Consider the following 23,021-nt stretch of genomic DNA (forward strand, 5'->3'; position numbering starts at 1 on the left):
ACTGGATCAAAATATTTTTTTTATAGAAACGAAAAACCCAACATTTGATCCATTGGCTAAATGTGTTCACCTCATCCTCAAGGTTGCAGGATTAGTTTGTAAGCTTTGCCTGTGTGATAGTTTAGGTTGGAACTAGCTGTCCAGTTCCCATCTTCCTTTCTCCTCTACCTTATTTCTTTTCATCCCTTTCTTTTTGTTCCTTTTACTTCCCTCTATTCGTCATCCAGGTCTGCTCCGTCAACCAGTTGCCAACAGCCCTTCGTCGCTCTCTTCTCGTTTTCTGAATCTAGTCATTTTTTCAGCTCAAAGGAGTTTTCTTCGGAATAATAAATCCCCTCGAGCCGGTGTGGTCTGACTTCCAATCAAACATTCATTTCACTTAATATGCAACTTTTTGGTTTTTATTTCCGAAAGTACCGGAGCTTTTGTGCTCCTTTCCTTTAAAATTTACTTATCGATGAATTTTTCTTTGTTGAAAAAGAAAAACTGCTCTTTCTTTCCTTCTAAAAACTGAATTTTCATTTGAGATGCTTGAACTTTGCTTTTGATCCTGTTTGCATTCAACATGATTATATATGGGCGTTTGATGAAACAAAAATGTTTTTCTTCCGTACATACAATCAAATGGAAGTTACAGCAATCTTGAAGAATGGAGATCCTGTCGTCGGCTGTCATCATATTGCCAAAACTTCATTCGAATATCATGATTAATCCACACATAAAATGGCTTCAATAAAAACAACAGTAAACTTTTAATCGGAATCAGAGTGCAACAGCAATTGATTTAGCCCAAAGCAGACCTCGCCACTTCGAATGCCAAGAAACATGCGGCGTTCGCGGGAATGCTTCGTGCCATGGCAGGGCCGAACCCTTTGAATAGGCCTTTCACCCCTTCTGAGGCTAATATCCTATTAAATGCATTCATGGAGCCAGTGTACTTGGGGTTTCTATAGTCATCCACCTGGACCACACTCTTGATGACATCAACTGGGTAAACAAAGATCCAAAATGAAGCTCCGGCCAAGCCTCCTGCCACGATCAAAGACCCTCTTCCTAATTTACTAGTGTCTGGTCCTTCAGCCATGTACTGCTTCAGTGCTTCATACACACCAAACATAGCAGCATTTCCTGGAACCTCGCGAGCCAAGGTGGGAACCAATCCCTTGAAGAGCCCCCTTACGCCACCCTCTGATCTGAGAACATGCCTAGCTACATCCATTGGCCCTCCATACTTCACTGCCACACTAGCTGAGCCAGAATGTGCCAATGCACTCTGGGCCTGTAATCTGCTTTCACCATAAGATCCAATAAGTAAATATTATGTCCAAAGAATTTAGGAGTTGATAGTTATCCCATTCAAATGACAAAGTGAGAAAAATATTTTAAAAAACTCATCAGCACTTGATACATCCACGTTGTGCACACTGGTTGAGCGACAAAATTGGTACTAGAACTATAATTTGATAGGAAAAGGAATATGAAAAGCCATGATGCCAACCTGCATTTGATCAACTCAGTGGGGCAAGCTAAGAATGAAACAGCAACTCCAGCCCCAGCCCCTGCTACTATCTGTTGGTTAACTGTGAGGGAGGCACCAGACTCTGATCTCAACAATGCCTCCATTTGCCCTCTCACCATAAAGAGGACGGCATTAAGGCCTGCAACAGTAGCCAGTGGAGCCCCCATACCCTTATACAGTCCCCTTGGACCTTCAGCGGCTACTGTCTGCCTGACAGCGTCCATAGCACCAGCATATTTCAGTGGCTGCCCAGGGAGTGGAGCAGACTGGCTTTGAAGCTTAACCTTGATGGTATCAAAAGGGTGCCCAACTATCAACTGTGATGCTCCTCCAACAGTTCCAGAAATTAGGTCCTTAGCTACGTCTCCCATCTGCAGAAGTTAAGTGTGTAGTAAAACAATTAATTTACTGAAGCAGCATTGGATCCATTAAATGGAAAGCTATTCCTCCCTGAGAATGAATACATATCTCTGATATCAATCTTATATCTGTACAGGCGAAAATGCATTAATGCATGGTCTTTATTCGCAACCCTTTTCACTATAACTGCAGCCATTGCTTATAATACAACAACATATATGCTTTGGTTCTCATTGGCAGATATAATAAAGCCAAAGCACAAACCGGTATGCATGCTTATGGTAATGAAATCAGGTTACTCTACCACAAGGGTCCAAAGGAGGTAGATCGAAACATTAGTAGTACATGAACTTTTTTAAGTGAAATGGAGATAAGGACAAATGAACAATTAGCAGCTACTCAACAGCTTACGCTTGGAAATTAACCCATAACTGATATTTAGTGGGCATTCTCTTTCTTAAAAATGCAATTAGCCTTGAAACTTTTATGCATAAATCACTTTGGCTTCAGAAAGTGAGCAAAGAACTGATTTGAGCTAAAGATTTGACAATAGTTGATAGTATAGGAAACATTAAACAAGGTGTAAATTTATAAAATAGCCACAACCAGTTGGTTTAAATTTATAAATGGTGTAAGCTTCTAATATTGTGGTTCAATAATTCGATTGCAAGAACAGTTCAACATAGAAGACAGTATTGAACAAAGATATTAACATTATAAAATAATAAGAAAAGGTAAAGAACCTCAAGCATAGGGTTAAGAAACTGAAGAACTAAAAACCACAAACAAAGCATTGAAATCTAAAGCTCTAAACTGCAAAATGATAATTTAAGAAGGAAAAGAAAACATAACACAATATCACATTTAGGCAGCAATAAGAAAAGGAAAGGAGAGTTAGGCAAGATATCAGTTACATCGGAAAGAAAATAGAATCAAATATAGGTCCTCAGAGCACATCCTTTTGAAACAAAGTACACTAAACAATCACAGGGTTCTAGGACAAGCCCAAAGTTCAATCTTTTACGCCATTTTAGACCTGGGTTTTATATAAAAACATAAGATCACGCACTTCAATTGAAGTAACCAACCCCAAAATATTGGAACTCGAAAACGAACATGACGAATGGATGATGGTTTACAGACACAATTGAGTTGAACAAGTGTAGGGAAAATAAATTGAATACTAAAACAGGGTCCCATGAGAAATTCAAATGACTGATACATTTACATTCGACATGAAAAAGGAATCTTACCTTGAAAACACAACACAATGGAAAAGAACCAAATTCTGGAGAGAGTTCAAGTCCCAAACCAAGTGATCAAATCTGATGAAAAAATAATAAGAAACTCATTAATCAGATCCAAGAACATTTCTGTAAGGTTGACAAATGATCCAAAAAACAGAAACAGAGGAAAATACCATCATAAAGTGACAGAGCAGTCCCTAAAAAGTTGGTCTTCTTTTTGGGTTTAATTTGAATGGAGTTTGGGGAGGTGAGAGATTGATGAGAGAATCTAGGAATAAAAGGAAAACGTGAAACGGATCATTGGGTAGTATTAAATCGAGATCCAGAAGAGAGTGGTTGGGGTTGGGGACTTACAGAGAAGGGTGAAGCCAATCTGGTTAGCTCCTAAAACACACTGAACTGAGACTACAAAATGATATTGCTGGTTTTGGCCTTGGATGACCAACTGCCTATATGTGTATAGGTTTTTTGTTTTGGAAAGCGACTCAATAACCGGTTACTTGTAGTGATTGGCTGCTTCTTTCTTTGTTGTGTTTGACTTTAATATACCTTGCCATTACATTCATATTTCATATTTACTTACTTTTTTATAATTTGTGAATCCACTACTCAAATTACTTAGAATAATTTTATATTTTGAAACCGAAAATTCAATATTTATTTTAATATATAAATTTTAATTTAATTGTAGACATTAAATACAATTGTTTGTGCATGTAATATCTCAACCTAAAATGATATTAATCCGATAATGCTATCAATGATTTGTGAAAACTGAATCAAACCAAATGTTACTCTTATCATTTTTTTTACTTTCAAAATTTATTTCTAATTCATTTTTTAAAATGTAACACCTTATCTAACTCTAATAATTTCTAGACTTTCTTGCAATAATTTGAGATATTCAAATAATATACTCTTAATTGTTTTTATATTCAAAAATATAATTACACCCAATCTAACTTTAATAATTTTGTATTTTTTTTTTGCAATTATTTTAAAATATTCAGATCATAATAGTCGGTATCGTTTGATACCGATACATGCCATCCAGTTTTAAATCAGTATCAAATTGTCTAAATTTCATTTTGGTCTAATTTTAGACTATTTCGACAAATATTGATTTGTACCAATATGTATTGGTTAGCACTCGTGGATACAAAATTTTAATATTTTAAATTAACTTCTACTCTCTCTTTTTTTATCTAAATTTAAAATATAATTATTAAATTAAATTATTCAATTTATTTAACAATTTTGAAATTTATATCGGCATATAAATGTATTTATTTGGATATATTTACATGTATATATAATATTTAAAAAAAATAAAAGTTATATTATAAATATCTATGCGTAAAAACGTATATATATTTCATTAAGAAACAAAGAAATTATTGTAAATATATATGTAAAAAATATTTAAAAAATAACATGTTAATTTACAATTTAACCGGATATCTGGTCCGAACGCAATTGTCAAATCAATTTTTAGCTCTTTAGCTAAGAGATAAGCATCTCATTTTGAGCTAGGCTTGGGCTAGGTATTTTTGACACTTTGGGTGGATGGAAAACATAAGTAAAGATTGCTAAATTCATAATTTAATTGAGTGTAACTATTTATTAATATAAGTGGTGAGAAAGTCTTCTTCTGTGTATGTTTTTCATATTATATAGAAAGTTTGGAAACTATCATAAAACTGTCCTGAGAGCTCTATTTACAAACACCCATAACTGTATACCTAAGATTCTGAAGAGCCACCAAAAAGCGACAGTGTAGTGTTCACCTCTTGGCACTTGGGTAACTTCATGTCTGAAGCAAGTTTGAATGTGGTGCCGCTGCCACTGCCGCTACCGCCTGCCTTAGGATAAGGCAATGCAAGGGAAAGAGCAAGTGAAGGATTAGTGTCGGAGATCTCGTCTCGTGGATCCCCACTGCTCATCACCATCAAAGATGGGGGCATATTTCTGTGAGCTGAAAGGCTCCTTTCAACCCCAAGGGCAAGCTCAAGATTTGAAACACTTGACTTTACCTGTTTCCCACTGTCATTTGAAAGAACTTGCTGCTGCAACAAGTGCTTCCAGCTATACTTATTACCTACTGAATCCGATTCTGGAGGAACTATCGACATATCATACACTTCATTGCCGTAGATGGTAGGGCCTCTGCCATTTACAGGAAGGGAACATCTATCATTTATTATATCTTTTATCCTATTCCTATCTACAGCCATTCCACCAAAACAACTCTTTAATCTCTTGCCGTCATTAGCATCATCAGCCTCCACATGATCTGCAAAATATTCTTGTTTTTCTTGAAGAGAACAGTTGAGATCAAATTCAGGTCTTTTTCTTGACTCTCTTTCTTCTCTCTGCATGAAACACTATATCAGTCATTAAAACAAATATTAATTGGTATGGTAGGAACCAAAACAGCAAAAGTAAGATGCCCCATTTCATCAATGACAGATCATTATAACACTCTCTGACCATTTCCCCCTTTTAATTGGACACTATCAGCAAAACAACTAGAGAGTAAAAAATTTTACCTGAGATGAGTCGATTATGCCCACTTGCTGACTACTTATTTGTACATCCGGGGCATTCATCTTCTGTTCCGAAGAAGATTCTTTGGTTTCACAAACTTCAGCATTTTTTCCAGAAGCCACTGTCATTGAGTTCGGAAAAGCGTTGGAGTTCAATGCAGATAAACTTTCACTTGACTTTCCAGGTGGGAACAATTTCTCGGAAGCAGACATGGCTGAAATTTGTTCTGAGCACTGAACCCTCTTTCCTCTAAAGACACCCCATAAAAACAGCATGTTATTCCAACCTGCAATGTTCAAACTTTGTAAGACTTAGTCCAACAATGAAAAAGCAAATTTCATTTTGTTTATATGATGCATGCGAAATGTAACTATCAAACTCTTACGCTGAGATTTTTCTGGAAGTAGGTTCGAGGGGAATATTAAAAGCTCAAACCCGCCAAAGTTCCCTTTGAGGCTAAAATCATACTTAATCATCCTATCCAACAAGTTCTTATAGCTTCTTTCATAACTGCACAAGAAGCATGTAAAATAACCTGAGTTATCTGAAAGAAAATTAGCTCTTCTACACAGAAACATTTCCACAAACCTGTCAAGTTCTTTTGCAAAAAAGTAGAGCGCAATATTATCTTCAGTGGCATGGCTTTTCATGAACTGAGTGGGCCACATGCTCAATCGAAGTGCTTCCTCCAACGACAGTTTTAGAGGCAGTTTCTGCACTACTTCAAGAACTTTATGTGAGGCATAAGTTGACAAGTGTGCTTGCAGTCCATCACAAGTAAATGGAAGTCCACCACTCCTTTGAATTTCAAACTTGCCTCTGCAGAACATGTCAGAAGGTATGTATAAGACACCGAATAGATGAGCAGTTAAGAAGGTGGGAGTCATTGACAAATTTCAAAATGAACAACAAGAAAGGCAATAAAAGCCATACTGCCATATAGAATCAAGCTGTGGAACAACAGAAATCCAAGAAGGCACATGTACTCCAGAAGCAAAAATAGTTGAATCTCTCGGGCAAGGCCGTTCAGACTGCACAGCAGCACTCAAATGCTTTTTACTGATAGCAGGTACCACTGTAGAGTACTCAACACAGTGCCTCACATTAAGAACTCTCTTTTTCTCTTCAGTCAGAAAACTTTTTTGTGCAGAAGTACTAGATGTTTTTAAGGAATTATCTGATGTTTCATGACCTTTCACATCCACTAAATCATGACACAAGGAACTGGAAGGGCATGCCAAACCATTTTTGACAGAAGCAATTCTTTTATCAGCCCACGCAAGTGCATTGCTGTTGGATAATTTCAATTTTTTTTGTGTCTTAATTGGAGACTGTCCTTTTGGATGCCTTGATCTCTTCAAATCCTCAACGCGAGAAGAGTTGGGAAGTAATTTAGTGTCATGATTACTATTATTCACAGTATAGCTCATATTCTTCAATGACATAGATTTAGACACCGTTTTAATCCTCCTCTCACTCTCACTAGCAGCAGTTCCTTTAGCCAAGCCTTCATTGCCACAACTGCCTTCCTTCAGCAGTTGGACATCTTCTTTTAAGCTCCTATTAGAGAATGATTTGGACTTGGAAAGTAATCCTGCATCACCAGAACAAAAAATAATTCAGTTAGTAAATGTGCTAGGTTGACATTATAATTAATAAAGCACAGCTTCAACCATTAAGGTGTATGTGAAATATACCCTTTGACACCTGATATTGTGATGGCAATTTAAGTGATTTACTCCTTAATTCAGTAGGCGAGCACACAATTCTCGGAGTAGTGCTAGACGAGTGGCCTCCAGATTGATGATTCGAAACTTTGCTGCTGCAACTCGATGTCGTAGGTGATTTCAAATCTGTTCCAAAAGCCTTATTCCTAACTGCTTGTAAACTGCCAGAAGGTCTCTTTGAAGTAAACGAAGGAGTTGAACTAACTTTATGTGCTTCACTTTCCTCGACCTCCAAAGGTTTGGTTTCTGATTCTGAAGCATGTGTTTTTTTTAAAATCTTAACTCCTCCCTCCATTTTGTCTTGTTTTCGCGCCTCAGTTTCTTTACTGAGCGCACATTCCTCACACATCCAATCACCTTTGGGAACACTGTCCATCTTCACACGCATACAATAACTGGTTCATGTAATGGAATGTCAACATTTAAGTGTCCCGTGATAAAAGGAAGAAACTATAAATACACTAACACCATACATTTCAACTAATAAAAAATATGAAGAAAAGGCAAGCATGCATGCATGAGAGAGGCAGAAACGCAAGACCTACATGTGTTCTGCTCCATCACTGCAGTTGCTACAAACAGCAAGCAACTCCTCTCGACCTATGTCACCACATATATCACAAACTTTGACCTGATAATCAGATACAACAATTAATAACAGAAGGCCAACTCTTTTGAACAGCAAAAATAAAGCAAGAAAGAAAATGGAGTTCATCATTTGCACGGGTCTTGTGCCTGTAAAGATAATTGGAAGCCAAGAAAAGAGAACCAACATTTAGAAGGTACCACCATTATAATTAATGGACAGTAAGAAACTTATGAAAATTTTCCTCGGGCAACTATTCTTAAAATGAGATATATGTATCCAAGTGGCAACATTAAAATATATTCTATCTCATGCTTTGTCAAGCCAAAAAATACCTGTTGTCAATATACAAAGCTTTTTCTTCATCTTTTCAGACCATGTAGAAGATTTAATAGTAGATTTAGTCATGCAAAGGTCTATTGTAAGGATGCCTAACATAAGACTTTAACTGGAATAGCATTTTACGTACTTCATACTCAATGCTGTCTGGTGCATCACTACAAGCAGCAGCAGGCTGTGATCCAATATTAGTTTCCTCCATATTAATTTCCTTAGCCACTGTAGTGGACTTTAGTTCAGCTGTTTGCTCTCTTTCATTTGTTCTATTATCAACTTCCATAGATTCAGCATAGTTATGTCCATCACCGATCTGACTGCCAACCTGTACAGCACCTGTTCTGGCAAAAGATGATTGGACTTGTTCCTCAGAACACTCGGAATGTTCTCTCTGGAAATGAAGATTTAATTTTCAGTTTCTAGTTCCAAGCAGATGATAAAAATATACAGAAACATTAATAAATTTCACCACATAAAAAGTAGGAATTTCAAGAATACCTTTGCTGAGCTGGCACCAGCACATGAATCTCGTAAAGATGAAATTTCTGAAAGATCTGACTTGTTTGAACAATACAAAATCTCCTGGGAAGATTCAATGGACGATCTGTTTGATCTCCTTGGATGATTATCATCTACATCACCACAAGGACTACCAACTAGAAAACAAGCAGGTTGAACGTTAACTTCCTTTTCAGTCCCAGGGAACCTATCAACTGAAGCTGAGTTGTAAGATGCATTTTTCTTGTCTGCATCACTAGTATGGTCAGCAGCCCTTGTTTTTGCATAGTTTGATACACACACAAATGAAATATTATCTCCAAGGCATTCTGACTCTTGTTTCTCAAACTTATTGGGGACAAATTTATTATGAAAGATTGGTGCTTTCAGTGGCCCAATATTATTTGCACAAGCCGAAGGCAGGTTTGTTTTTGTAATCATCTTGATGCTCTCATAGGTGTTACAATCCCTCAACGTTTCTTCACTCTCTACAACATCAGAGAAGGATTCGCGACTCAAGCATACACTGAGAGGATGACTTGACTCACTGCTTGTATGCTGTCTATCATTGCATGCTCTATTCATCCGAGGAGATGACAAATCAGCATCGTTAAAAGAGTAATGGTCACTATCCTTTTTTTGACAGGCTTTGCCTAGAAACTCATTTGTCTTTGTTGCTGTCAATGCCATTTGTTTGGACACACACGGTGAAAATGAAGAAACACACACATTGCATGTTCCAGGTTCTTCTTTTAAACCTAGTTCCCTGCTTGACAATTGGGTGCCGCCAAAACCATTTTCAGCATTAAATGATCCCTGATAGGCAATAGTGAATCACAACCAAGACAGAAAAAAAATGTAATAAGAAAATAGAACGGGGAAAAACCTGACATTTATGAAGCACAACAGAAAGAGCATTATATTAACAAGAATCACACAAACCAAAGTAATATCAAAGTCGCACAGGAATTACAATATAGGCAAAACTAATGAGGTTTTTTACTTTGTCAACGTGTTCTTTTCTATGGTATATATAAAAAATGATATCTCATCATGGGTTAACAAATTTAGTACAAATGGAAACCACATATCATGTGTTTCTGCATTGTCAGTATTTTAATTATTAATGCAAGGGGAAAATAAATGTCATGATAAAATCGATTGCAAACTCTATTTAGAATATAGAATATAGATAGTTCATTGCTTTTCAATAGTGTCCATGCATCGGAATAAAGATCCGAAAGAAGAAACTTCAAATCCATATAACTCTCCCTTCTTAGCAAAGGGAAAATAAATACCATGATAAAACCTATGGCAACACCTTTCAGAAAATGGAAGAGATTCTTCATTAATTTTCAAAGAGCCCATGCATCACAGATGAAGCTCAAGAAAGATGACATCAAATCTACTAAATTCATAGATGTTATCAAAGTATCACTATTGCTATGTTCCTTCTTAGGACACAATCCTAATGACAGAGACCGCAAAACATTGTAATGTCTCCATGTTATTTGTTTGATTCTATTTCTTCTACTCTACCAAATAAACATTCAACTTAAAACAAGACAACTAAAAACTGCAGGCAGAGCCAAACTTTATCAGAAAAACTTTGAAAGGAGCATTAAAGATAAGCAATGCATTTAATCTGCATGGAGAATTTTGTTCACTGAATCATAGTAGTGAGAAAACTAAAAGAAATCAATAAACATGCTGCACAATTAAGAAGTTTCTTACCATATTCAACGCAGCAGAGCAGTCGGCTTCATCAGGAAGCCCTTCTGAAAACAAACTTCCTATATCACCACTGATGAGACCTGTACAGATATCAAACAATAAAATAACACGAAGATCTATTCACTAAGTAAAATTACAATGCTAAAACTACAAAGTTAACACATTACACGAAGACACAGCAAATACAATATATTTTGACAAGCATTGAATTGATTAATGAGAATACACAAGGTAAGAACAGAAGAGAAACAAAAAACAAAGGGCAACAATTATCTCTTGATCACTTCAATTTAGTGTATTAAAATAGCCAATCTTTTAGGTTTCAAAAAAACCAATGCAACACGAGCTAAACCACCAAACACTTCTAATATATATCTTTACATCATAAACTGAATATTTCATATTTGAAGAAGAAAAATGGTTACTTGATCTTTGCCACCAATTTTGACACTCCACTAGAGACAACAATAAATAAAAGTGAACCTCCCCCCCCCCCCAAAAAAAAAAATCAGCAATACGAAATTGTCAACAATCATTTATAACAAATCAAAGAAAAGCAATACATCGGCGGAAAAAATCCCAAACCCAATAATCCCAACCTAAAAAGCCTTAAAATTATCAATAATTAGCCTTGATCACTAATTCTACTATCCAAGAACGATGAATCAACAAACGAAAGAACAAGTAAAAAGGAATTCCATGCCTTAGGCTTTAAAATCTCAGTTTCACTTCCACCATAGAGTTCCTTCACATTCTTAAACTTGGATTTTCTCGTATCCCAAACAAAAAATCAAGAAAAACCAAAATAAAAAGCACAAGACTCAGCCAGATGAAACAACCTTAAGTCATCAAATAAAAAGAACACAAGTACATGAAAATTTTGAGATAAATGAAAGTAATTTTATAACAGCAAATATAATCAAATCGAAAAAAATTAACTCCAAAAAGACCTCTTTTTCTCTCCTTTGCCTTCCTTTTATAGAGATCCTCCCCTTTTTGCAACGTTTTCTCTGCTCTCTTCTTCAGTCTCTATGAAGGAGAAAAAAAAATAGTACATAATACAATTTCATTTTTCTTTATTAGCTTGCCTTTTAAATAAGGAGAAGGTTAGATTTTTTTTTTTAGTAAATTTTTTTTTATTTGGTGCTAATGTCGGTGTATTACTAGGCCCTACTTGCTCTTAGGTTTTTAACGCCGTCGATTTCATCTAATCAGAATTTTCTAGAATTAACGCTTTCAGGTTATGCCACGTGTCAACCATTTCTACGAATTTAGCCACGTAGAGAGCAAAGAGTGGTGAATGGACATAACAGTGCCCGCATTTGATCGCAGCTGAGTTAACGGGAAAGTCCGGGACGTCACGCGTGGGGCCGATGGGACGCTAACTTGCACCGTGTGCGTTGGTTTACTATAAGGGAAGGGGGGCAGATATTATTTTACAAGGAAGCAACGAAAAAGTGACACGTGCCTCTAGTTATGCTCCGTAAATGATACACCAAACGCCCAACTTGACTGCCCTTTTCCTGGAAGTCCCCAACTGGACCTCTTTTATTTCTAAGATGTCATTACATTTACTTCTAATATTAGAACTTTTATACCTTACATGGTTTTTTCATCCTTTAAATCATTCATTAGCTATATTATCGTCAGATCAAAACTGTAGTTATATTGAAAAAATATAAATAATCTTATTTATTATTAATAGTGTATAAATTATTATTAAGAGTTTGATTGAGTTTATCTCCTTATTAATCGAGTCCTAATTTTATATAAAATTATCAAGTGTCTATTCTTTTTATACAGTAACAAATAATATTTTAACTATATTGTTATGAATTTAAATATATATACACTTAACACTAAGAACCTCTTTGGATGGGTGTTTATCTTTAGTGTTATGCATTTATTTTTTTGTCTCATATTACAGTATGTAATCTCATCGCCACCGTTATTTTTACACTAATCATAGATAAACACATTACCCATCTAAATTTGAATATTTAACTATTTTAATAAAAACCACGTCTCATTTTTCATAAGTTATTAACACATTAAAACATAATACTTTTCCTGTATTGTTTTGCTTTAAAAAATAACTTTTATGATTTCATTATGGGTATATAAAAAATATTAAAGAGAATTGTTCTGCGTGAGAGTAACGGTGGGACACTGGGATTATTAACATTACATATGAGATTATGTCACCCGGGGAAGCCAAGAAACTTTACTAAGTCAAACTAAAATATTTTAAATTATATTTACTAAACAAAAATAGGACCTAAAATTGCAATATATCTTTTTATCTAAGGACCTAAGTTTTATCTACCTCTTCGGATTTGGTTTATACGTCGGGTATTGAGACTAAGAAATATTAATTATTATTTAAATAAAATCATATAAATTAATATTTCTCAATTAAATTATTATCTCATTAACCCGTTAAAGGAATTTCATATATTTATTATTATTGAAGTTTATGTATATTTTCTTATTAGAATTGTGGGTTAAAATTGATGCTTAAATTTAAAAAATTAAGAAAAATACAATTATTGAGATTAAGAAATTTATGGAACACCTTAAGATGAAGTTAATTCATGATTCATGCAACTTCAATACGTGGCTGTTCCGTAACACTTGTTTGCCACGCTGCTAAATAAATTTAGTATATTTTTATATTATTTTACTACTTCATAACTTTATGTTATAATGCATTATCCATATCATGCTGTGATAAGTTTTCCATTTTATATTGGTTTTTTTAATTACAGACACAAAAATAATAGGATTGATGTGTGGGAATTTTGAGGTGAAGATTTTGATGAATCTTTACACGACGATGCAATTTTCAAGAAGATAAAGAGGTCTCTAATGGCCACTTATAAATATTAATATACATATGAATCCCACTATGGGGGTCAAACAAGAAAATTTTAGTTTCAAGAGTTAATTATGTCATTTGGCATAGTGTTAATTATTAAAAAAAAACACAGATAAATTCAAACATTTAATAAAATAATTCCTTAAATGTAAGAAAAATAACTTTTTTCCAAAATCGTGTGATCTAAATTCCTGTTAAACATAAAATACAAGTGATAAGATAGGACGAAAGCCAAGGGCCAAGGGCCAAAGGTCTGAATACAAGCTGCACAACTGGAATCCGTATAGAAGTTTACTTCCTCTATTTGATGTTGATTAGAATAAGGTATTTTAATCTTACTGCATTACTTCTATTTGAATTTGATTAGAATAATGTTTTAAATCTATAAATAGATGTAATCATCTCTTTTCTTATATCATTCAAATTCAACATAGTGAATTTTTTTCTCAACAGAGTTTCCACGTAAAATTTTGTGTATTTTATTTTCTCTATTTTATTTGCAATACACTACCATTATTGTCGTCCTATTTTCACAAACTTATCCTATAATTCCGTATATATTTTCTTTTGTTACATTAGTAATATATTATTTATTAATAATTTACCTTGATTAATTCAGTAAATTAGTACCCAAATCATTCCTTTAAAAACAAAATTGTTTCCTTTTTAATTGTAAATTAAAGCTAATTTTGTAATAAAAATACAACTAAATTAAATATATATTATAATTTTGATATTACTATTTAGAAAAACAGTTAATACATACAATTTTTTTGACAAAAATTGTATGTAATTTAGTAATAAAATACAATGACATAATTGTGACAGACTAGCCCATAATTTTCTCAAATGACATGATTTGTCAACAATAGTAATTTAGGTCAAACATTTGTGTTAATGTGGAAATTGAATTATGCTAATTTTAAATTGACAGTATTGACTACTCTTTTTTCATTTTGTTTTGCATCTTATATGTTCCCCGTGCTTCTTATTGCAACCTTAATTTTACAAATACCTTCAACGATTGCTCAGATGTGATTGACCTCGAGGGGAGGCAGTAAGGCAAGATCAGGCACTGAGTCAGTGACCTCATCAGTGGTTTCATTTTGTGGGTTTTCTCAACGTTGTTGACCCATGTGGGCTTGTGCTTCGGTGCATGCAGTACCAACTTTATGAAAACGTTTTGTGAGATATACTTCAATGGGCCATCGAGTTTAATTTTAGGGAGATAAAAATTAAATTGTAATTTTATTATTTTAATACTTTATATCTTTATAATTTTTAAAAGATTAAATTAAATTATTATTATTTTTAGGAAAATTAAAATATATTTTTATTTTTATTAATTTAAATTTTAAAAATTTCTAAAGTTAGAAAGAGTCATTAAATTATGAATGGCGGCTAATTATTAAAAGAAAAACACAGGAAGTCTTATTTTAATTTAAATAGAATTTGATAACTCCACTAGCTGCTATATTATTTTCATAACCAAAAATATGTAATGAGACACCACTAAGTTAGATTATACTAATAGAAACTAATATTTTAATCGCATATGATGTAAGCGAAATTAGGCAATTAAAAATTATAGAATATTTTCTTCTTTCCTACTTTCCATTAACTTAAATTCGCCAAAATTATATCTATAAATGATATCCATCATAATAAATTTACATCTTAATATTTATATTTTTATTAATTTAATTATTATTATCTAAATTAAGCCTTTAGTTATTAAAAAAAGAAAGAGAAGAATTGTTTTTTTTATAATGAGGATACTGATTAAAATATTAATTTTTTAAATCTTATATAGTAATTTGTGTGTACTTCATATTAAATTTTTTTATGAATTTTTTAGTTTTAAATATTGTATAATTATTAATTTATTTATGTGACATATTAAACAATTTATGTCACGTTAACATGAAACACTCATGAACAGCAACGTAGGTTGTCACACCAATATTATTAAAATATCAATGCTTTAATAAATATTTTCGTTTAAAAAAAGTGATTCGACTACTTTTTAAAAGATTAATAATTAAATTTTGACATGAGATACGTAAGTTAGGACAAATGTAGCATGACATCGACGATGATGTCTCGGATATGATAAAATAATTTATTTATAATATAATTAGTTTATTTTGAGCAATTTATGAATGGTTTGTGTATATTAATTAAAATATATTACATTGAATTATCAAAAAATAGTACAAAATTTGAAACATTTTATAAATAGTATCATTAAAGAAATAAAAATAATAAAAATATTTAATTTTTATAATGATGGTAGTTTAAATTATAATTCATATAAATTAAGATAAAAAAATTTAATATTTAAAATAAATTTGAATGGTTTGAGATTACTTCTAATTATGATTTACTCTTATAGAAAGAGTGAAAATATAATTCAAAGATATTATGCAAACATAATTGGTAATTAAATTAATAAATTAATCTGTGTAATTTCAATAATATATTTAATATAGTTTTCATCTATCTACTAAAGAAAGAAATATTATATATGAAATTTAATTTTTAATAATTAAAAAAATGAATGTACCAATGAATGAGAAAATTTTAAAGTTTTGGCACTTGAACTACGTATTTATATTTTCCTATACTGAATATTAAAAATAGTATATAATAACTTAATATTAAGAATAAATTAAAATTTTTTTGTAATCTATGACTAAACCAATTATAATAAAGATTTCTGACATATATGATTTTCACTATATATATATGAATGAATATTCAATGTTTGTATATTTTCATAAGGAAAATTAAATTGAAATAATATTCATTTTAAATTTTAGTCAATAAAGACACGTGGGACATATAATTAGTATGTCAAATGACAGATTCTTAGATATGTTGCACATGGATTATTTTCTTTTAATTAAAAATGTACATGTAATGATTATTAATTTATTATAAAAACTAATATGTCATGTTGTCTATTTTTATTTACTTTGATTTAATTATTACTTTAGCGAATGAATAAAATATGATTGGTTCTAATTAATAAAATTGGACGCCCCCCCCAAAAACATAGATAACAGTTGACCTAAAGTTGATTCCATTAATAACAAAGAAAGAGCCTAATCATATTAATAGAATGGAATTTCAGCCAAACTTTTTTTTAAAAATAATTTTTTTCACAATTATGTTTTTATTTTTATTAATTAAAATTAATTACATCGATGAATTATTAATGGTTAGTATTTGGTGCACTCGTAATGTATTTTTTTTTTAAGTTCACAAATAAAATTATGTCACGTGTCTTATTTCTTTTATACATTAAATTTTTTCTTTTGAGTTCTAAAAATTCAACTAATAGTGCACCGAAATGTTTTTTGTATTATTAAATTAAAACAATTCTTTTTTTTTAAATCGCATGTAAAATTTTATAATAAATTAATAATTGCCACGTATACAACTTTGTTTTTAATTAAAATATACATCATATTAGATATTAATCATCGTTTTATTATATCCTAGTCATCATCATCAATGCCACATTAGTATTTTGGATGATTTTTATTAATACCATTATCAATTTCCCCAACTTGGTTTCATTTAAAAATATATATAAAGACTCGATTTGTATTTTTTAATAGAAAAACTTATTTGCTTAATTATTGATATTAGAGGGATTAGTCAGGTAATTTTCATATAATAGGGTGGTAAAGTAAGGTAATGTTTGGTAATTTCCTATGTTTTTTTTTTTGTGATTACTAGTATTAATTAGTTTTGCTTAATGTTAAGTAAAACCCAATAAAATATGTAACTTTACAGCTCATGTTCACATAAAAAGCTTTTTTACTTAATATAGGTTAAATGAGTTATTACATTAACAACTATGAGGAAGTGTAATGGGTTAGAATTTTAATCTGATAATTTGTTTTAGGTGGGTTTTTTTAAAAAGTGAGAATTCATAACGAAAATCTTCTAAGGCTGGAGCATATTTAATAGGGGTTGGCAAGGGTCTCGATCCCTTTAAAATGGAAAATTTTTTATTTACGTCTTTTAAAATTTTAAATTAGTAAAGATAAAATTATACATTGCACCTTAAAATGATAAAAAATTGATTTAATCCTTTAAAAATTATAAAAATATAGATTATTCAAATGGTGACATTGTATTTTTACTGTTGTAAAAGTTACAATTTAATTTCGGGCCCCTGTAAAAAAAATTTCTACTTTCGCCCCTAGTTGTGATTACATTCTCATGCTATATTTTTTTTTTTTTGTAATTGTCCACACATTTTACTTTATTAAAAATAATTACATTAGAAAGATTAAACAGTAGTGTTGAAAGTCGTTTACTCCATGAGCACGGGATCTGTAGAAGTAATTATGAATTAATATTAAAAAAGGAAGAAGAAGTAGGTAATATAAACTTAAGAGGCAAGTAATTAATTAAGAAAATAGAAAAGCAAAATGGTAATGTGTAAATGAAGGATGTTTGTGGGGGATTGGAGTCACATTGCAGTGTTTGGGTATTACAAAATGGTTAACCAGAACTAAAAGAAAACAAATAAAGTTATATTTCATTTTCAGATGTGATTTCTTTTTCCACAAAGTTTATATTATTTTTTAACATATGCTTATTTCTCACGCACAACCATTTTAAAGTCTTTGTTGATGCTCTAATTTTCACAAAGCAAAACTTACAAAGAAAAGCAATATCAGGTTTTGTTGGGAAAGTTTCAGATATTTCAATAGTACCGAATCAAATTAGTATTAAATGAATTGTATAACTTTTTAACCGTTAACCGAATCGAGTTTTTTTTCAAAAAAACTTAATCGAGTTGAAATATTTCGATTACTTTGGTCAGTTAATTGAATTAATCGAAACTTATATGTTTTTATCTTTTGGTTACCACAAATATAAAATATATTGATAATGTGCATCTGTCTTAAAAGTTAACCGAATTAACTGAAATTTAAAGTGTTGAAATACAATATAAGTATTAAGTTCGGTTAATTACCCGATTTCGAACCAAATTAACCAATGACCGAAATTTTAAAAAGTTATTAACCGAACTAAGTTCAGCCACCGACGGATTGACTAAATTAGATTGGTTCAGATAGTTAATTCAGTTTTAACCGAAGTTTGAACACCCCTAATTAAATTGATATAAAACCAAACTAATGAGTAATCGAAAAAATAGGCAACACATCCACTGCGCGATACCGAAAAATTGACACTAATCTTAACTTAGTTATTAAATTATTAAAATGTCCTTATTTTAATAAAGTAATACATATTAATTTAAGGATATTCTTGTCTTTTTATATAAAATCTAGAAAAAATTCAGATTTGAACCAAAAACTCAAAACATACAATAACCTAACTCTACCATTCCAACAAAAATAACATTTAACTTTTATGTAAGTTGTAAAATAAATATATCACATCACGAGGATGCCATAATCTTATTGATAATGTTGTCGATTAATACCAACTCAAAAAAATTTACAATGCTATGATAAACAATTGGAGTATATTTAATACTCGTATTTACCTATTTAAATTTCTAGTCACTCACAATTTAAAATATTTTTTAATTTTAATTATACGTTTTAATTTAATGCTCCTTTGGGTTTCCAAGTTCCAACTCAATAGTTCCATTGATGTGACAGAGGTGGTAGGGTTGAGGAGTAAATTAATAATCAAAATTAAAAAAGATGTGAATCACTCATTAGCAATAAAGGCTAATTTAAATGTTTGTTTTGAACATCAAGTTGAGAGGAAAGTTTGTTGAGGTTGATCATGTGGAAATAATAATATCAAGTTAGTGAGAGTGAGAGGCAGCCATATATCTACATACAAAATAATGAAATGTGGCACCAGGTTTCACCAAGCCAATTTTCTAAAATATTTTATTATTTTGTTCTCATGATGATCATATTTACGAGGTCTAATTTTCTTATCCTCAATCCAAGAGTATGAACTAAACATAATATAACTTTTTTAAAATTAAAAAGAAAAATATTGTTTTCTCCTCTCCCCCCTTATTTTCCTTTCATTTTCTCCAAGAAAACGCAGTGTCTGCATGCATTGCAAGCGTTACCAGTCTTTCAATCAAACCCTAATCTTATTCTTTCTAAAAATTTACTAATAATTCCCTCTCTCTTTCTTTTTTCTTTCACTTTACATTTACATTTACGTTTTACTTAGAATTTATTTTCTCCTTCATATTCCACCTTCATACATATTTAGGTAATAATGAAGATCTTATATAAGCATTGAAAAAATAGAAATAAAAATCTCACACACCAAGATATCGGAACTAGACTGTTATTTTATACGCTCTCTTTCTTCCTCAAATTGATATATATCTATATATATATAGAAATTGGACACTCACTCTCTTTGAATTTTTGGATCAAGATGTTGGTGGTGGATGCCCTAGCCGAAGCTCTAGATCAAGCTCTTCAATGGATGTTTCCCTGAAGCTGATGCCGCCAGCATTGCTCCCACCATTAAGATTACTGTAATAGAGAGAAGAAAAATGACGGAACCTGGGAGGCATTACCGGAGGGGGATATGGTGAAATAGAGACAAGGGTGGAACGTGAATCGATGGAGCATGCATTCATAGGTTGAGAAGTGGGAACCCCATCATGGTGGTGGAGGAGCCAAAAGCCGGCACTCTGGGGGAAATGTTGGGTCGGGATTAAGAGGTTAGACGAGGAAATAGCAGTAGCAGATAATATTGATGAAGTTGCAGGGTACGTTTGGCGAAGGCGAGCCCTGTCACGGCGGTGCACGTTCATGTGACCTCCAAGGGCTTGAGCCGAACGGAATTCCCTTGTGCAGAAAGAGCAAGTATAAGACCTTGGCGGCCAAGTTGTGCCCAAAACATTACCTATGTCCTCTGCAAAGGCCCTAACCTCCCAGGATACATCGTCTGCAGCTTGAGGTTGAGCTTGAGCCTTAGGGTTCCACATGCACAAGGCAGGCATTAAGTTAGGGTTAGGCAGACTATGATTTTGTGGAGGTTGAACTGACTTTTAAGACAGCAATCATGGCACTAGGCTAGACACATTTAAGACGGGTGACATAGAGGGTTAAATATATGGGTGGGGTATGGGCTCAAACTAAGGGGGAGAGGTAGAGACAAAATGAAACCCTAACACCGGGCATATACATCACCCAAAGTCTTGTATAAGCATTTGGAACTTTGCCAAGTTGATTGACATTTTTAACAACATTGGTCACTCATGACTCTACTATCCTATTCCTCTATGTGGGATGTACACGTGTATATATATATCGGTCTCGCATCCATGACTAGATTAATATTGTTATTATCAAACAACAAGAATTTTCTTAACGACATTAATTTAATTTCACACCTTATTTGTTAAGTATGCATGGTTTCAACTTTCAAGTAGGACATGATAAGTAGCCTCGAAGAAAAAGATAAAAGGAAGAAGGGAAGTGTTAATTCATCTTTGTATACATCAAAAGAAAGTAGCAATAAGTAATTTAAAGAGGTAGGAGTCGACTTCTTCCTTAAACATTTGGGCCAAATTTAAATCTAGAAGTCAATACTGTAATAAAAGTTTTTACCTGATTATCATTTGACTTGAACAAGGTTAAGCTCAAATACTGAAATAGATGAATCATAATCATAGAGCATTGAGAAGATAGAGAGAATCAAAAAAAAAAAAAAAGGCATTGAGAAGATGGAGAGAATGATAGAGCAGGTCATTTTCAGTGATCCATTTTTAATTTTGGGCCATTCTTTAAGGTGTTGCAGGCTATGGATCATAAGAATTTGGGTGATATCTAGGCCCAGTACTTGATGCCTAGGTTAAAAAATAATAGGCCGATCATCGTCTTCTGAAAACCGTATCCTATTCCAAAGTTATTTTCCACTCGTGTAATTCGGAAGTCCAAAGTTCCATATTACTAAATTTACATTAAAATAATAATCTATTAATATATTACTAATTATTATCAAATAATAACAAAGGTGATATCAATTAACTATTAATTTATTAAATATATTTGGATAAATTAAAAATAATAAAGAATATAACAATATCATATATATATATTATTAATTATTTATAAAGATATCATTACATATAATTGATAAATCAATGCTTGATTTATTGTTATTTTTATTTCTATTGTTAGATTTAGATGGAAATAGATTGATATATTTTTTTTAATTTTTAAAAAGACGCTCTTATACTATATTATAAAGCAAACAGGAACCCCTCTTGATCGAAGAAGATGACGAGGATGTTATCATTCAAGAAGAAGATTAAGATTGAAACTCATGTGATGACCTACTGATTAAGGGTGTTCTCTATTCTAAGTATGGCCTGAGTTTGAATCGCGTTTGTTGTTCGGTAAAAAGAAGAAGAGTATTAAGATTAAGATTAACAACATTAAAATGTTTTTGTAATATTTTTAATTTTATTTTTAATGTAATTTCATTTTAATTATTTTTATGAAGTTAGATTTTATAATTATTAATTAATTTTATATTTTAATTTAGATATTGGTTCATAATTCATTGAAAGAATTCAATTGAAAATTAATAATTTTAGTTATTTAATTTTTAAAAAAGGTTTCAAAACCATAATAAAAAACAAATGATATAATTTTTGAAATTTTTTACTATTATAATATCTAAATTGTTAAATAAGTTAACGTAGTTTAATTATATTCATCTGAAACAAGAAAAATTCTTTTACACTAATTAAAATAATTAAAATATAATATTTGGCTCAACAAAAAAAAATATAATATTTAGAAAATTAATTAAAAAAATTAAACACGTAAAATTACATGCAATACATTTGACATTAGAAACTAGTATATATAAAAGCTTGAGTTTAGAGAAACTTTTGAAAGCAAGAGAATGTTTTTTTTCCATCATGTTACTAACTTAACTTTAAAAATAATTATAATTTTATTTATAATTATTAGTTTAAAAGGTTGTGCTGATTTTGAAATAGAGTTATTACTTGAATAAAACTCTAAGTATAAAATATAGGAAATTTGTGGTAATTATAATTATAACTTAATTTACAATCATTAGTTAAAAATTTGACATAAAAAGAGTTGTGTTAATTTGTTTTAAGTCGTGTTAGTTTTATTAATGTAAAATAGAGTTATTGCTTGAATAGAACTCCAAACATCTTAATTATCACTTAATTAATATTAGAATTATATAACAATTAAATTTTAAGTTTAGATTTATAGATAACATCCAGTAGTTAGACATATTCAATCCAGTAGCATCTAGAAAAAATTACTGGTAACAGTAGAGATGATTAGAATTATATAAAAAAATTGAAGCGTTAATGGTTCTTCAAAGAGGCAATATTGAATCATATTCGGAAAATAATAGCAATAGAGAGCGAACGCTATCAACGATAGGTAACAATAAATAATTAAAATTACGTTATTTAAAATTAATTAAAAATTAAACATGTAAAAACACATGCAACAAAATATTTTATATTTTAAATAAGTTATATTATTATGAAAGTGCTTTAATATTTTTTATCATTTAAGAAAAAGTTATAAATGTTAAAATTTCAACCATACCT

General features: G+C 31.4%; 3 protein-coding genes across 8 annotated transcripts; all 3 read right to left on the minus strand.

The window, feature by feature from the left end:
- Positions 1–642: 642 nt before the first annotated feature.
- LOC107946747 (mitochondrial carnitine/acylcarnitine carrier-like protein) lies at positions 643–3,649 on the minus strand. Of its 2 annotated transcripts, XM_041107314.1 has the most exons (5): positions 3,481–3,611; positions 3,300–3,394; positions 3,133–3,204; positions 1,499–1,890; positions 643–1,286 (listed from the first exon to the last, which is right to left on the minus strand). In XM_041107314.1, the coding sequence occupies exons 4-5, from the start codon at positions 1,888–1,890 to the stop codon at positions 785–787; spliced, it is 894 nt and encodes a 297-aa protein (XP_040963248.1). In that variant the 5' UTR covers positions 3,133–3,204; positions 3,300–3,394; positions 3,481–3,611; the 3' UTR covers positions 643–784. The 2 variants fall into 2 exon arrangements, with proteins under 2 accessions (XP_040963248.1, XP_040963247.1); XM_041107313.1 differs by having other exon boundaries at positions 3,300–3,649.
- Positions 3,650–4,724: 1,075 nt separating this feature from the next.
- On the minus strand, positions 4,725–11,655 carry LOC121224294 (uncharacterized). 5 transcript variants are annotated; one of them, XM_041107318.1, is made up of 11 exons: positions 11,505–11,655; positions 10,555–10,634; positions 8,821–9,636; positions 8,456–8,713; positions 7,946–8,031; positions 7,371–7,795; positions 6,607–7,267; positions 6,262–6,492; positions 6,059–6,183; positions 5,676–5,959; positions 4,725–5,498 (listed from the first exon to the last, which is right to left on the minus strand). In XM_041107318.1, the coding sequence occupies exons 2-11, from the start codon at positions 10,555–10,557 to the stop codon at positions 4,869–4,871; spliced, it is 3,519 nt and encodes a 1,172-aa protein (XP_040963252.1). In that variant the 5' UTR covers positions 10,558–10,634; positions 11,505–11,655; the 3' UTR covers positions 4,725–4,868. The 5 variants fall into 5 exon arrangements, with proteins under 5 accessions (XP_040963252.1, XP_040963249.1, XP_040963251.1 ...); XM_041107315.1 differs by having other exon boundaries at positions 4,725–5,510; XM_041107317.1 differs by having other exon boundaries at positions 4,725–5,510; positions 11,494–11,618.
- Positions 11,656–19,832: 8,177 nt separating this feature from the next.
- Positions 19,833–20,459, minus strand: LOC121224295 (zinc finger protein KNUCKLES; the record flags this gene model as incomplete). Its single annotated transcript, XM_041107320.1, has 1 exon — positions 19,833–20,459. A coding segment is annotated over one exon (627 nt), but the record flags the coding sequence as incomplete, so codon positions are not given.
- Between the last annotated feature and the right edge of the window lie 2,562 nt (positions 20,460–23,021).

Source organism: Gossypium hirsutum, chromosome D12 (assembly GCF_007990345.1).
Source record: "Gossypium hirsutum isolate 1008001.06 chromosome D12, Gossypium_hirsutum_v2.1, whole genome shotgun sequence".
NCBI lineage: Eukaryota > Viridiplantae > Streptophyta > Magnoliopsida > Malvales > Malvaceae > Gossypium > Gossypium hirsutum.